Raw genomic sequence first — 16,237 nt, forward strand, 5'->3', positions numbered from 1 at the left:
AATATGTAATATGTCACGGTAGTAATTAGCACAACCTTCATGTTACATAATTATCATTTCTGTTTAGCTTTTGAAATACTTGAGCTCTAGTCTCTTAGCAAGTTTGAGGGTACTCACAATATGACTGTCAATATCCACTATTTTGTGCTGAGGTCTCTAGAACTTTTTACTACACATTGCAAATTTATACCCTTAACATCTGCCCTATCATCCCATTCCCATCCTCTGGTAATCACATTTTAATTTCCATTTTTAAGAGTTTGGAATCTTTTTTAGATTTCACATATAATGATATTATACGGTATTTGTCTTTCTGTCTAATTTATCTTACTAAGCATAGTGTCCTCAAGGTCCATCCAGAATTCATGCATTTCAGGTAACATTCCTTTATCAGATATGTCTTTTGCAAATATTTTTCTTATAGACTGTAGCTTGTCTTTTTATTTTCTTGACAGGGTCTTTCTATAGAGTAGAAAATTTTAATTTATTTAAATTAAATTTATTTATTTAAATCCAACTTTAATTAAGTCCAACTTTATCAGTTCTTGCTTGCATAAATTTTTTTTTTGGTATTATACCAAAAATGTCTTTGCCACAACTAATATCATCTATATCTTTTCCTATGTTATCTTCTAGGAGTTTTATAGTTTTGCATTTCACATTTAGGTTTATGATCCATATTGAGTTATTTTTGTGTGAAATGTAAGCTCAAATTCATTTTTTTGCATGTTGATATCTAGCACCTTTTTGATAAGACTATCTTTGCTCAGGTTTTTTTTTGGGGGGGGTCGTTTGGTTTTTTTGTTTGTTTGTTTGCCACTTTGTCGAAGATCAGTTGACTAAATTTTGTGGGTTTATTTCTGGGATTCCTTCCACTGATTTGTCTGTTTTTCTATCAGTATTGTACTGTCTTAATTACTACAGCTTTCTAATAAGTCATGATACGTGGTAGCGTCAGTTCTCCAACTTTCAAGCCAGGCCTACTTCTATTCTGGGTCTTTTGCCTCTCCACATAGATTTTGTAATTATTTTGTTGATATGCACATCATAACCTGCTGGGATCTTGATTGGAATTTTATTGAATCTGTAAATCAAATCCAGAGCTAAAATCTTGACGGTATTGAGTCTTCTTGTTCATAAACATGAAATATCTCTTCATTTATTTAGTTCTTTGATTTTTTTCATCAGAGGTTCGTATTTTCCTCATACAGATCTTGTACCTCTTTTGTTAGATTTATGCTTATACATTTCATTTTTAGGGGTGCTAATGTAAATAGCATTGTGTTTTTAATTTCAAATTCTACTTGGTTTTGGCTGGGGAAAGCAATTGACTTTTGTATGCTAACCTTGTATCCTTCCACTTTACTATAATAAAGACAGTTTTATTTCCTCTTTCTCAATCTATATAACTTTTTTTTTCCTTGTTTTACTGCATTTGCTAGGACTACAACTACTACATTGAAAAGGAGTCATGAAAGGAACATCCTTACTTTATTCCTGATTTTAGTGGGAAAGATTTGAGTTCCTTACCATTAAGTCTGATGTTATATGTAGGTTTTGTTTAGGTGTTCTTTGTTAAGTAGAGGAAGTCCCTATCCTAAAGGAATAGAGAATAGGTTTGTTCTTAGTTTACTGAGAGTTTCTATCAGGAATGGGTGTTGGATTTGTGAAATGCTTTCTCTGCACCTATTGATATGATTACGTGATTTTTGTTCTGTAGTCTCTTTGATAGAGTACATTATTAGCTGACGTTTGAATGTTGAATCATCCTTGCCTAACTGGGATAAATCCCAACTAGTCATGGTGTATAATCCTGTTTATATATTGTTGGGTTCTATTTGTTAATATTTTGTTGAGGATTTTTGCATTTTGTTCATGGGAGATATCGGTCTGTAGTTGTTGAGGTTTCTTTTTTTCCTTATACTGTCTTTGTCTGCTTTTAGTATTAGACTAAAACTGGCCTCAGAATGCTTTCATCTTCAGGAAGAAACTGTAGAGAATTGGCATAATTTTTCCTTAAGTATCTGTTAGAATTCATAAGATGACCAGAGTGAGATAGAGTATTTACTTTTATTCATTTGGAGGCTGGAGCCAACTAGAGTTTTGCCCTGTAAGGCCTACCAATAAAAGCCTTAAATAAGAAGAGAGAGAGAGAGAGAAAAGAAGGAAGGGGGGGAAGGGAGGGAGGAAGAGGAAGAGAAGGAAGGAAAGAAACAGGAAGGAGGGAGGAAGTAGAAAGGAAGGGAAGGAAAAGAAAGAAGGAAGAAAGGAAAGAGAAGGAGAGAGAGGAAGGAAGGAAGGAAGGAAGGAAGGAAGGAAGGAAGGAAAGAAGGGAGGGAGGAGAAGGAAAGAACCTTTCATAATTGCCTGTGGTCAGGTCTGAAGGATCACACATAAATTTTGGCCTGGAGCAACACTCTGCAGCTTCCAGGACCTGGGTCCATCCTTCCAAAAGCAGACCACACTGTTGGTATGTTCACTCCCAGGTATGGTCAGGCAGAAGCTGTATGGAGAGGATGTGGTTGACTATCAGGCATGTGGACTATAGGTGTTTATAGCTGCACATGTGTCAGCCCCTTACATTGTAAGGGAAGTGAGGGTGAGAAGTACAGGGAGTCAGCAGTGGTCCAGAGGCAGGCACCTGGGAACCAGGGTAGCTCTCCCTGTACTGCCACCTTTTGGCATGGAACTTCATAGATTCTCAGGATTCTAAATTTGAATCTGGACTTCCAGGTTTGTGAAAGTAGTTTGTCAAGGTAAGAGGGAGGAACACATTTTATTTAACAGTTTATTAGGTTTATTTTCTACTTTTTATTGTGACAAAAAAGCACCATAACATAAAATTAACCATCTTAACTATTTTTAGGTATGTAGTTCAGAAGTGTTAAGTACATTTGCATTGTGAAACAGAGCTCTGGAACTTTTTCATCTTAGAGATCTGAAACTCTGTGCCAACTAAATAACAATTCCCATTTTCTTCTTCCTTGCAACCCCTTGTAACCACTACTTTACTTTCTGTTTCTATGAGCACTGGGAGCTTTATGAAACTGATAATTTATTGAACACTACATCTGAATATAATGATGTACCAGAAGTTGGCTAGTTGAATTTAAATTAAAAATATAACTTTTAGGGGCACCTGGGTGGCTCAGTGGGTTAAGCCTCTGCCTTCAGCTCAGGTCATGATCTCAGGGTCCTGGGATCGAGCCCTACATAGGGCTCTCTGCTCAGCAGGGAGTCTGCTCCCCACCTGCCCCACCCCCCCCATCTGCCTCTCTGCCTCCTTGTGATCTCTCTCTCTCTGTCAAATAAATAAATATAATCCTTAAATATATATATATATGTACATATATACATATGTATGTATACCTGTTATAAGTGGAATTATACAGTATTTATCTTTTTGTGACTGGCCTCTTTCACTTAGCATAATATCCTCAGGGCTCCCGCATTTTGTAGCATGTTACAGTATTTCTTTACTTTTTTAGGATCAATAATTTCTGTGTGTGTATATATACATTCTTTTCTTCATGCATTGTCAATGGACATTGGATTGTAATCCTACTCTTGACTATAGTAAATTAATGCTGCAAATATCTCTTGAAGATCCTACTTTCAATTCTTTTAGATATATACCCAGAAGTGGAATTGCTAGATCATATGGTAGTTCTATTTTTAATTTTTTGAATAACCTCCATGTTATTTTCCACCATTTTACAATGGTGGAAATTCAGTTGCACCATTTTACAAACCCACCAATAATGCACACAGGTTCCAGTTTTTCGATATCCTTACCAACATTTGTTTTCTGTTTTATAGTAGCCACCCTAATGATATCTCATTGAGGTTTTGACTTGCATTTTCTGATGATTAGGGATATAGAGCATCCTTTCATTTGTTTGTTGGCCATCTATATATCATCTTTGGAGAAATATCTATTAAAGTATTAGCCCATTGAGCTGCTATAACACAATACCGTAGACTGGGTGTCTTAAAAATAAGAGAAATCTATTGGAGGCTGGAAAGTCCAAGATGAAGGTACTAGGAGATTCTGTGCCTGGTGGGAGCTAGCTTCCTGGTTTATAGATAGCCAACTTCTCCCTATAATCTCACATGGTGGTAGGGGGAAAGGTGTTTTTTGTTTTTTGTTTTTTTAATAAAAGGAATAATCCCATTTATGAGAGTTCTGCCCTCAGAACTTCCCAAAGGCCCTACCTCCAAATACAATCATCCTGAATTGGGTTTCAACACATGAATGTGGGAAACACATAGGCATTCAGTCCACAGCAAAGTCTTTTGCTAATTTTTTAATCAGATTATTTGTTTTTGTTGTCATTGAATTATAAGAGTTCTTTATATATTCTGAATTTTGCCTGCTTATCTTATATATAATTTACAAATATATTCTCCTATTTTGTAGCAGGGTTTTTTGGCTCTATGTCCTTTGATTAGCAACAATTTGCAAATTTGATGTAGTTCCATTTGTCTATTTTTGCTTTCATTGCCTCTTTACTCCCACATCCAAAGATACTGATTATGTCACCTAGGTGAAGGGCATAACAATGCCTGTCATTGTAAATAGATTCAGGATAATGGGCCTTTCTATTCCCTCTCCACATCCCTTTGTTTCTCTCTAGAAACCCAAGCTAAACAAACAGAAACAAACATAGATAAAAAGATAGATAGATAGATATAAAAAATACCGATTTTTTTACATTATAGATAGATATTTTAGATTGTAACTTCGGAAACACACAACGCATATTAAAGAGAGCATAGGTCATGTGGAAATTGATAGATTTTTTTTTTTTAATTTTCTTCCCTATCTGTCCTGTTTGCTTACTCCAGTACATTTCCCCAAGAGGTTCTTAATCTAACCACTACCTCTTCCTTCAACTACCAATGGGGAGAAGTGTTGTTTCTCCTATTCTCTTTCTGGGAGGTGACAGTGGAAGGTTAGAGGCTCTCCTTTAAGACCTACTCCCTTCCTGCAACATTATTCCTCTGCCCCACCTGTGTTTCAGAAATTCAGGCAGAGAGCCTTCTAAAAATGTCAGCTGTCTTATAAAGGAGGCATCAAATTATACTGATGCCAAAATGCAGCAGAGACAGCCCCCTGCTGATCTGCCTGGGAGTCCAGGGGAACCTTTGAGAGGAAAGAGCTTTTAGACCAGGAAACAGAGTTGGAACATTTGGCTGACCTATGGCAAGCTGCAAAGTGCTAGCTCCTGCCATGCTCTTTACAATTATGGCCCAGCAGTTTCCAACCATGAAAGCAGATTCATGGGAGGAAGACAGATGAAAAAATCAGGAAAGTAAATAAAAAATAAAGAAAGGGTTTCTAGAGACTCCCAAATGATTTTTCCTCAAGCTCCTCCTACTCCTCTGTTCTAATTCAGGACTGCGTCAACACTGTATTCCTGTCCCAGCATCTGTTTCTCAAAATCCATGCCCAGAAGGCTGCCTACATGGACAGCTCTTTAGGAACTCCTTGCCCATTGCAATCACCATGAGTATGGCTGATAAACATGGCACCTCTCTGGCTTCTCACATTAGAGCAGACATAGACTACTTCCCTAAGAAAAGTGAGAGGGCAACTGCCATGTACCATTCTATTTCCCAATTATTTTTTGTCTTTTTTTTTTAAATATACAATCGTCCTTCTAATGGCTAGTGATCCTTAGGTATCCTCAAATATTTGACAGTAGCAAGTTGACTGAACAATTATTGTAACTGGGTTAGACTTGTCAACTAGTGAACTTTGTTTTCAGGGAAGTGTGATCTTTGCAACTAGTGGACTTTGTTTTCAGGGAAGTGTGATCTTTGTGGTCTACTTTATTTGGGACCAACCATACTACAATATTTGTAGTTCTATTTTCTTAGGCAGGTTCATTTAATCAGAGAAGAGCCCAAGAATCTTCTCATCTCAGGGAGTCGAGGAGGATACCCATAATCAGGCTGGCTACATTTGTAGCCAGCGTTTGATTCTTAGAATCCAGAAGTTGAAAGAATCTGTAGATCTCACCATTGAGAGTACCCAGTTGTAAACTTAATCTTCCTCTTTTCAGTACAGAGCTCTGATGGTTTTGTTGACCCCACTCCAGATCTCTGGTTCAAACTCTCTAAAAGTTGGCTTAACTTTTTCTGATAGGTAGATTAAGGGAAGAAGAATTGCAAAACCTCGATATCTAAACAGAATGATGAGTCTCCCTGCTCAGGAGGAGTCGGCTTCTCCCTCTCCCTCTCCCCACCACCTGCTTGTGCTCTCTCTAGCTCTTCCTCTCTCTCTCTCCCTCTCTCTCTCAAATAAATAAGTAAATAAATAAATAAAATCTCTAAACAGAATGATGGACAGAATCAGTTAACATTCAAATAAAATTTTCTGCCATATTTACTATAAATTGAAAGCTACTTACTATCTCTGAGCTTCAGCTATCTATCTCAGTTGTTAATAATATTCCCTACTGCAGCCTTGAGGTATTGAGAAACTCATGAAATGGGTCCTTTTTTTCACTTGTTACAGGTAAACCCAAAAACTAGTATCATGGCCCATGAGATATTTTTCTTATGTAATCAGAGGCAAAAATGAAAACGAGAAGTAACAGAAGTACCTGGCTCTATGCTAAAAATTATAATATATCAAGCACAACAACCATGTTAGGGAGGTATTGTTTTCATTGTACAAATAAATACACAGAAATTTAAAAAGATGAAAATACTTAGATCAAACCTGCATGGTTAGTAACGGGTAGAAAAGAGAGGCAAACACATATGTAGACTGACTCAAAAAAATCATGTTCTCTAATGTTTATCACAATGCTTAGAAATCTGTGGTCACAAATCTAGATGAGCTCCAGGTTAACATGAAAACTTCATTCTCAGAGATATAAAAATCTAGCAGCGGCATCATACAGTGAAAGCTATATAGGCTTTGTAATCAGGCTGATTTTAATCCAAACTCAGATGTGCTTTCTTTTACTGCAAAAACAATGAGGTGCCCCACTGAGTTCTTCTGAGAATCAAAGAGTTGCCAGTGCCAGCCACCAAGGGGATAAATGGATCTTGAAAAATAACCTTTAAGAGGTCAGAGATGGAAAAAAGAAGAGAATCTGGCTTTTCTTTCTAGTCTAAACTTTGAGAGGTAGACAAGTCCAAATGTGATCTTGGACAGTGAGGGTAAAAGATGGTGTTTTAAATATAAGTTTTATTATAAATTAGTAAATTACAATATTATAAAACCTTTGCCAACAGGTGAGGAGATGACTGACATTGAAAAGATAACTTGCAAGCAAATATTTGCAAAAGACAAATATGGTAAAGAACTGTTATCCAAACAGAAACACTTAGAACTAAACAATGAAAAATTTTAAATTTAAAATTTATTTTAAAATGGGCTAAAGACCTTTGCCTTACCACAGCAAAGAAGACATACAGATGGAAAAGAAGCATATGAAAAGATGCCCCACATCATTGTCATCAGGGAAATGCAAATTAAAACAATGAGATACTACTACACACCTATTAGAATAACCAAAATCAAGAATACTAACAGCACCATACAATGGTGTAGATGTAGAGCAGCAAGAACTCTTATTCATTGCTAGGGAGAATGGAAAATGTTACAGCCACTGTGGAAGAGAGTTTGGCAGTTTCTTACAAACTTAACATACGATTACCATACAATCTGCAACTGTGCTCCTTCGTACTTACCCAAAGGAATTGAAAAATCTATGCATGGTGAGGCTAATAATACATTATATGTTAATAAAAAAATAAAAAAATTCTTTTTAAAAATATATGCATGGGTGTTTATAGCAGCTGTATTCATAATTGCTAAAACTTAGAAGTAACCAAGATGTCCTTCAGTTTGTGAAGAGTAAATAAGCTGTAGTATATCCAGACAATGGAATATTATTTAGTACTAAAAAGAAATAATCTATCAAATCATGAAAAAACATGGAAGAAACTTAAATGCATATTAAGAAGTTAAAGAAGCGTAGTCTGAAAATCTGAAAAAAGTAAAACTACGGAGACATTGGAGATTTTAATGGTTGTCAGGGTCTCTGGGGAAGAAGGGATGGACTACTGGAGCACAGAGATTGTTAGGGCAGAGAAGCTATGTGTGACACTATAATGATATATATATAAAACATAATGTCAATATACAGTCATCCAAACCCATAAAACGACAACACCAAGTGAACCCTAAGGTAAACTATGGACTATGTTCAATTATATCAAATGTACAACTATGAAGGGGATGTTGATAATGGGGGAGGCTGTGCATGTGGGAAAGCAAGAGATATATGGGATAATCTCTACATTTCTATACAATTTGCTGTGAGCTTACAACTGCTCTAAAGGAAAATAATTTATTTTCGTAAGACAATGTTTCATATTCACAGCTACCAACAGAAGGGAGCATGCCACATACTACAGGGACCACACAGGAAAGCACTAGGATTGGTCATGAGACAGAGGGAAAATTGGACAAGACACTTTCTGTTTTCTATAAGAAAGAATGAGCAAGGCAGAGTAAGCAGGACTGGCTAGTTTAAATAATTTCAGCTGATTCTGGGGCATAGGAGCTCTGGGATGGTTATAGTATATGGATAGTATTCTGGAGTTTTACAGCTTGATAAAGGCAGTTACAGGAGTATGGGTCTTGGATTAGCTGGTTTACATTTGAAGCCACACTTAGGGGTTAGGGAAGTTAATTACCACTAGACCTACCTCTAAGAAATGTTAATAGGAGTTCTTCAAGTTAATGAAAGGATATAAGTTAATAACATGAAAATATACTAGGTATCTGTAAAGGTCAGTATATAATCTGGTGGTATCTTAACCACTTAATTCTAGTATAAAGGATAAAATCATTAAAATAACTATACTTAACAATAATTTGTTAATGAATACACTATATTAAAAAGGTTAATTATGACATCAAAAACACAAAAGGAGAAGAATAAAAGGGTAGAGTTTTGTATGCAATTAATGTTACATTGCTATTAATGTAATATAGACTGTTATATCTATAAGGTGTTTTATGTAAATCTCCTGGTAACCACAAAACAAAAACCTACAGTAGATCCACAAAAGATTAAGAAAAGCAGATCAAAGCATACCACTTTGGAAGATCACAAAGGAAGGTAGCAAGAAACTAAAAAAGATATAAGGGAATTACAAAACAGCCAGAAAACAGTTAATAACCTAACATTAGTAAGTCCTTATCTATCAATAATTACTCTTAATTTAAATGAATTAAATTCTCCAATCAAAAGGCATAGAGTGGCTTGATGGATTAAAAAAATAAGACCTGGGGCTCCTGGGTGATTCAGTCAGTAAATATCTGCCTTCAATTCAGACCATGCTCTCAGAGTCCTGGGATCAAACAGTCTTCTCTCTCTCCCTCTGCCCTTGCCCCCCTGCTCGTGTGCTCACTCTCACTCTCTCTCGCTCTCAAATAAATAAATAAAATCATCAAAAACAAAACAAAACAAAAAACAAGACCCAATTATATGTTGCCTACAAGAGACTTCAGCTTAAAAGCAAACACTGACTCAAAGTGAATGGATGAAAAAGGATGTTCTGTGCAAATGGAAATCAAAAGAGAGTAAGGGTAGCTATAGTTATATTCAACAAAATAGACTGAAGGTTAAAAATGTTCACAAGAGATAATGAAGGTCATTATACAATGAGAAGGAGTCAATTCATCAAGAGACTATAAAAATCGGAAAGTATATGAACTAAACATATTAGTCAAATACTAAAGGATCTGAAGGGAGTAATATATTGCAGTACAAAAAGAGTACAGGAAAAGGAGAGAGGGAGAAAGAGAGAGAGGCAGACCAAGAAACAGACCCTTAACTATAGAAACAAACTGATGGTTACTGGAGGGACGTGCATGGGGGACTGGGTTAAATAGGTGAGGGTTAAGGAGTGCACTTATGATGAGCACGGGATGTTGAATGGAAGTGTTGAATCACTATATTATACACCTGAAACTAATATTACATTGTTTGTTAACTAACTGGAATATAAATTAAAACTTTTTTTAAAGTAGGGGATTTTGATACCCCACTTTCAAAAATGGAGAGTTTAGTCATGAAGAAACTCAATAAGGAGATATTAAACTTGAGCTATACTTTAGACCAAATGGACACAACAGACTTACACAGAACATACCATCTAACAGCAACAGAATACATGTTCTTCTCAAATGCATACACAACATTCTCCAGGATAAATCATATCATAGGTTATAAACACATCTTAGAAATTTTTAAAATACTGGGGCCCAGGTAGCTCAGTCATTTGGGCATCTGCCTTCGGCTCAGGTCATAATCCCGGAGTCCCAGGATTGGGTCCCCCATTAGGCTCCCTGCTCAGCAGCAGTCTGCTTCTCCCTCTCCCAGTCCCTCATCATGTTCTCTCTCTCTCTCACACACACACTTTCTCAAATAAATGGATAAAATCTTTAAAAAGAAAGAGATTTTAAAAACACTAAACTAATACCAAGTATCTTTTCCAACCACATGGTATGAAACTGTCGATAACAGGAGGAAAGCTGGAAAATTCACAAATACCTTTGACCTGATGGGTCAAAGAAGAAATAAAAAATATTCTGAGACAAATGAAACACCAACACAGCATACCAAATGTATGGACTTCAGCAAAAACAATTTTAAGAGGAAATTTATGGCAATAAACACTGACACAAAGAAAAACAGTCAAATAACCTAACTTCACACCCCAAGGAGTTAGAAAAAGAACATTTAAGTGCAAAGTTAGCAGATGGAAAGAAATAACAAAGACCAGAGTAGAAATAAATAAAATGGAAACCAGAGAACAGTAGCTTTTCCCCTAAGGCCAGAAACAAGACAAGGATGTTCACTCTCACCACTTTTATTCAACATAATACTGGAAGACCTAGCCATAACAATCAGAGAAAAAAAAGAAATAAAGGCAATCAAAATTATTAAGAAAAAGTAAAACTTTCCACTATTTGCAGATGACATGATACTCTATATAGAAAACCTGAAGAGTGCCCCCCCAAAAAAACCTGCTATAACTGGTAAGTAATTTCAGTAAAATTACAGGATACAAAAATCAATGAGAAATCTGTTGTATTTCTATACAATGATAATGAAGCAGCAGAAAGAGAAATAAAGGAATTGATCTCATTTACAATTACACCAAAAACCATAAGATACCTAGGAATAAACTTAACCAAAGAGGTAAAAGATCTGTATCCTAAAAACTATAGAACTCTTACAACAGAAATTCAAGACAACAAAAAGAAATGGAAAGACATTCCATGCTCATGGACTGGAAGAACAAATATTGTTAAAATGTCTGTATTACCCAAAGCAATCTACACATTGAATGCAGTCTGTATCAAAATTCCAACAGCATTTTTCTCAGAACTAGAATAACCTTAAAATTTGTATAGAACCACAAAGACCCCAAATGCCCAAAGCAATCTTGGAAAAGAAAAGCAAAGCTGAAGGCGTCACAATTTCAGAGTTCAAGTTGCATTACAAAACTATAGTAATCAAAACAGTATGGTACTGGCACAAAAATAGACACATATATCAATGGAACAGGATGGAAAATCCAGAAATAATCCCACAGTTATATGGCCAATTAGCCTTTGACAAAGCAGTAGAGAATATCCAAAGGGAAAAACACAGTCTGTTCAACAGTATTAGGAAAACTGGACAGCAGCATGCAAAAGAATGGAACTAGACCACTTTCTTACACCATACACAAAAATAAATCCAAAATGTATTAAAGACTTAAATGTGAGACCTGAAACCATAAAAATCCTAGAAGGGAACCCAGGCACTAACTTCTTTTGCCTCAGCTATAGTAACTTATTTCTCAATATGTCTCTGGAGGCAAGGGAAACAAAAGCAAAAATAAACTACTGGGACTACATCAAAATAAAAAGCTTCTGCACTGAAAGAAATAACCAGAAAAACTAAAAGGCAACCTATACAATGAGAGATATATCCAAATTACATATCTGGTAAGTGGTTAGTATCCAAAATATATAAAGAACTTATCATACTCAACACCCAAAAAACAAATAATCCAATTTAAAAATGGGCCGAACACGTATTGCATGGAACACTCGGTATGGTACATAAACAATGAATCTTGGAACACTGAAAAAATAAAATAAAATTTAAAATAAAATAAAATGGGCAGAAGACATGAACAGGTATTTTCCAAAGAAGACATCCAGATGGCCAACAGACGCATGAGAGGATGCTCATCACTTATCACCAGGGAAATGCAAATCGAAACTACAATGAGACATCACCTCACACTTGCCAGATGGTTAAATAAAATATTAATGGTTAAATAAAATCAACAACACAAGGAAAAACAGGTGTTAGTGAGGATGCAAAGAAAGGAAAACGCTCTTACACTGTTGGTGGGAATGCAAACTGGTACAGCCACTTTAGAAAACAGTATGGATGTTCCTCAAAAAGTTATAATAGAACTACCTTATGATCTAGCAATTGCATTACTGGGTATTTACCAAAATAATACAACACTAATTCAAAGGGCTACATGTACTCTGTGTGTTTATAACAGCATTGTTTACAATAACCAAGATATGGAAGCAGCCCAAGTGTCCATTGATTAATGAATGGATAAAGAAGATGTGGTATAAGGAAACAAAAGTGAAGATGAACTTTTGGGACTTCATCAAGATCCAAAGCTTCTGCACAGCAAAGGAAACAATCAACAAAACAAAGACTCAACCCATGGAAGATATTTGCAAATGACAGTACAGACAAAAGGCTGATATACAGGATCTATAAAGAACTTCTCAAACTCAACACACACAAAACAGATAATCATGTCAAAAAATGGGCAGAAGGGGCGCCTGGGTGGCTCAGTGAGTTAAAGCCTCTGCTTTCGGCTCAGGTCATGATCCCAGGGTCCTGGGATCGAGCCCCACATCGGGCTCTCTGCTCAGCAGGGAGCCTGCTTCCTCCTCTCTCTGCCTGCCTCTCTGCCTACTTGTGATCTCTGTCAAATAAATAAACAAAATCTTTTAAAAAATAAAATAAATAAAATAAAATAAATTTTTTTAAAAAATGGGCAGAAGACATGAACAGACACTTCTCCAATGAAGACATACAAATGACTATCAGACACATGAAAAAAATATTCATCATCATTAGCCATCAGGGAGATTCAAATTAAAACCACATTGAGATATCACCTTATACCAGTTAGAATAGCCAAAATTAGCAAGACAGGAAGCAACATGTGTTGGAGGGGATGTGGAGAAAGAGGAACCCTCTTATACTGTTGGTGGGAATGCAAGTTGGTGCAGCCACTTTGGAGAACAGTGTGGAGATTCCTCAAGAAATTAAAAATAGAGCTTCCCTATGACCCTGCAATTGCACTATTTACCCCAAAGATACAGATGTAGTGAAAAGAAGGGCCATCTGTACCCCAATGTTTATAGCAGCAATGGCCACGGTCGCCAAACTGTGGAAAGAACCAAGATGCCCTTCAACGGACGAATGGATAAGAAAGATGTGGTCCATATACACTATGGAGTATTATACCTCCATCAGAAAGGATGAATACCCAACTTTTGTAGCAACATGGACGGGACTGGAAGAGATTATGCTGAGTATAATAAGTGAAGCAGAGAGAGTCAATTATCATATGGTTTCACTTATTTGTGAAGCATAACAAATAGCATGGAGGACAAGGGGAGATGGAGAGGAGAAGGGAGTTGAGGGAAATTGGAAGGGGAGGTGAACCATGAGAGACTATGGACTCTGAAAAACAATCTGAGGGTTTGGAAGGGGTGGGGATGGGAGGTTGGGGAAACCAGGTGGTAGGTATTAGAGAGGGCAAGGATTGCATGGAGCACTGTGTGTGGTGCAAAAACAATGAATACTGTTATGCTGAAAAGAAATAAAAAAAAAAAAGAGAAGAAGATGTGGTATATATGTACAATGGAATACTATTCGGCCATAAAAAAGAGTGAAATCTTGCCATTTGCAACAACATGAATGGAGCTAGAAAATACTATGCTAAGCAAGATGTCACTCAGAGAAAGACAAATACTGAATTATATCATTCATATGTGGAATTTAAGATATAAAATGCACAAGCAAAGGGAAAAAAATTAGAGAGTGAGAGGAAGAGACAAAGCAAGAAGCAGACTCTTTACTGTAGAGAATAAACTGATGGTTACCAGAAGGAAGTGGGGGGTGGGGGGAATGGGTGAAATAGGTGATGGGAAATAATAAGGAGTGCACTTACTGTGATGAACACAGAGTGATAAATGAAACTGTTGAATCACTATATTGTACACCTGAAACTAATATAACACTATATGTTAACTAACTGGAATTAAAATAAAGACTTTAAAAAAGAAAAAATTTAATATTATAAAGCTGTTTTTAAAAAGTTATTTATGGAGAAGTTACATTAAATTACTATAAATATAACCAGATTGTTAAAAGAAATCTGCAAGGGCAGCAAAAAAGAAGAAAATTGTCAGAAAGGAAAACAATGTAGATTAGAATATCAAGGGTCTGGATTCTAGTCCCCTTTGTGGAACAAGTTGGGTGTAAGGCCCTGGAGAACATACATAATATTTCTAAATTTCCAGTGCTTATTAAATGAAGAAGTTAGATAAAATGGTTTATAAGCCACATACAAGATTAAATGATTTGTGATTATTAAAAAATGCATAAGACAATCTTGGAATAGCTGAGGTGTGTCAAGGGACAATGAAAATAGGTATGCATTAAACATTCATCTGAACATAAAGACTTAAAATTTTCTTTCTGTACAGAAGAGAAAAAAAACTGGAACTTGGATCCCTCATTGAAAATACACATACACACACACACACACACACACACACACACATACACACACAAATAAAGCATTGCCTCTCCTTCTCCAAATACCACTTTCTCAAAAAAATATTTTTCTTTTCAAGGTTTTCCTCAAGGTAACTTTGACATCCTTGTTCCTCAAACTGTAGATCAGTGGGTTTAACATGGGCACCACAATGGTATAGAACAGACAGGACACTTTCCCTTGGTTAAGGGGCAAAGTGGAAGGTGGTTTGAGATACGCAAAAGCCCCAGAACCAAAGAAAAGAGATACCACAATTATGTGAGAGCTGCATGTACTAAAAGCTTTGGACCTGCCCTCAGTGGAGTGAATGTGGAGAATGCTGGAAAGAATCAGACTATAAGAGATGAAGATGGTGACAATGGGCATTCCAATGTCAATGGCCACACGTACAAAGACCACCAGCTCATGCACGTAAGTGCTGTTGCAGGAGAGCTCAAGGAGAGGAAAGATGTCGCACATGAAATGATTGACAAGATTGTCATGACAGAAAGTCAGACTTGCTATGCTTCCCATATGGACCATGGCCCCTGAAAACCCCATCACATAGACACCCAACAAAAGAAATAAACAGACCTGAGGAGACATGGTGACAGTGTACACCAATGGTTTACAGATGGCGACATAGCGGTCATATGCCATTGCTGACAGGAGGAACGACTCAGAAATGACGAAGAAGCAGAAGAAAAACAGTTGAGTCATACACTCTGCATGCAAGATGATATTCTTCTTTGAGATGAAACTCTTCAGCATTCTGGGGGTGATGGTAGTGGAGTAACAGAAATCTACCAAGGAGAGGTTGAAGAGAAAAAAGTACATGGGTGTGTGTAGGTGAGAATTTAACCCAATCAGGGTTATCAGGCCCAGATTCCCCAGCAGAGTGACCACGTAAATACCTAGAAACAGGGAGAAGAGAGGGATCTGGAGTCCCGGCTGGTCTGTTAAGCCTGCGAGGATAAACTCTGTCACAGAAGAGTTTTTAGCTGCCATTCCCCTCCTGGGGGTGGGTAGAAGAAGGGCTGTCTGGGGAAAGAAAAGAGAACCAATGAGAAAGAAACACCACCACTCTCAGTATCCATCCCCCATTCTGGAGAATGGAATCCACAGAGAGATTTGAACGTTAGTATGGTAGGAAGGCTTTTACTATTTGCTATGGATCTATCTTACAGCCCAAGTGACTTTAACTTACAGAGGGAACAGTTAGAGGCTAAACTTTTCCTCCAAAGAGAAAACCGTAATTTATTCATATCCCATGTATAGATGTCTTTTAGGTATTTAAGTTAGTCCATTTTCTGTCCTCTCTCCTGCCTGTGCTTGCATTGCTGAC

The 16,237-nt window shown here is 36.7% G+C and overlaps 1 protein-coding gene across 1 annotated transcript; it reads right to left on the minus strand.

The window, feature by feature from the left end:
- Positions 1–14,979: 14,979 nt before the first annotated feature.
- Positions 14,980–15,900, minus strand: LOC116599445 (olfactory receptor 8B12; the record flags this gene model as incomplete). Its single annotated transcript, XM_032359279.1, has 1 exon — positions 14,980–15,900. A coding segment is annotated over exon 1 (921 nt), but the record flags the coding sequence as incomplete, so codon positions are not given.
- Between the last annotated feature and the right edge of the window lie 337 nt (positions 15,901–16,237).

Source organism: Mustela erminea, chromosome 9, assembly GCF_009829155.1.
Source record: "Mustela erminea isolate mMusErm1 chromosome 9, mMusErm1.Pri, whole genome shotgun sequence".
NCBI lineage: Eukaryota > Metazoa > Chordata > Mammalia > Carnivora > Mustelidae > Mustela > Mustela erminea.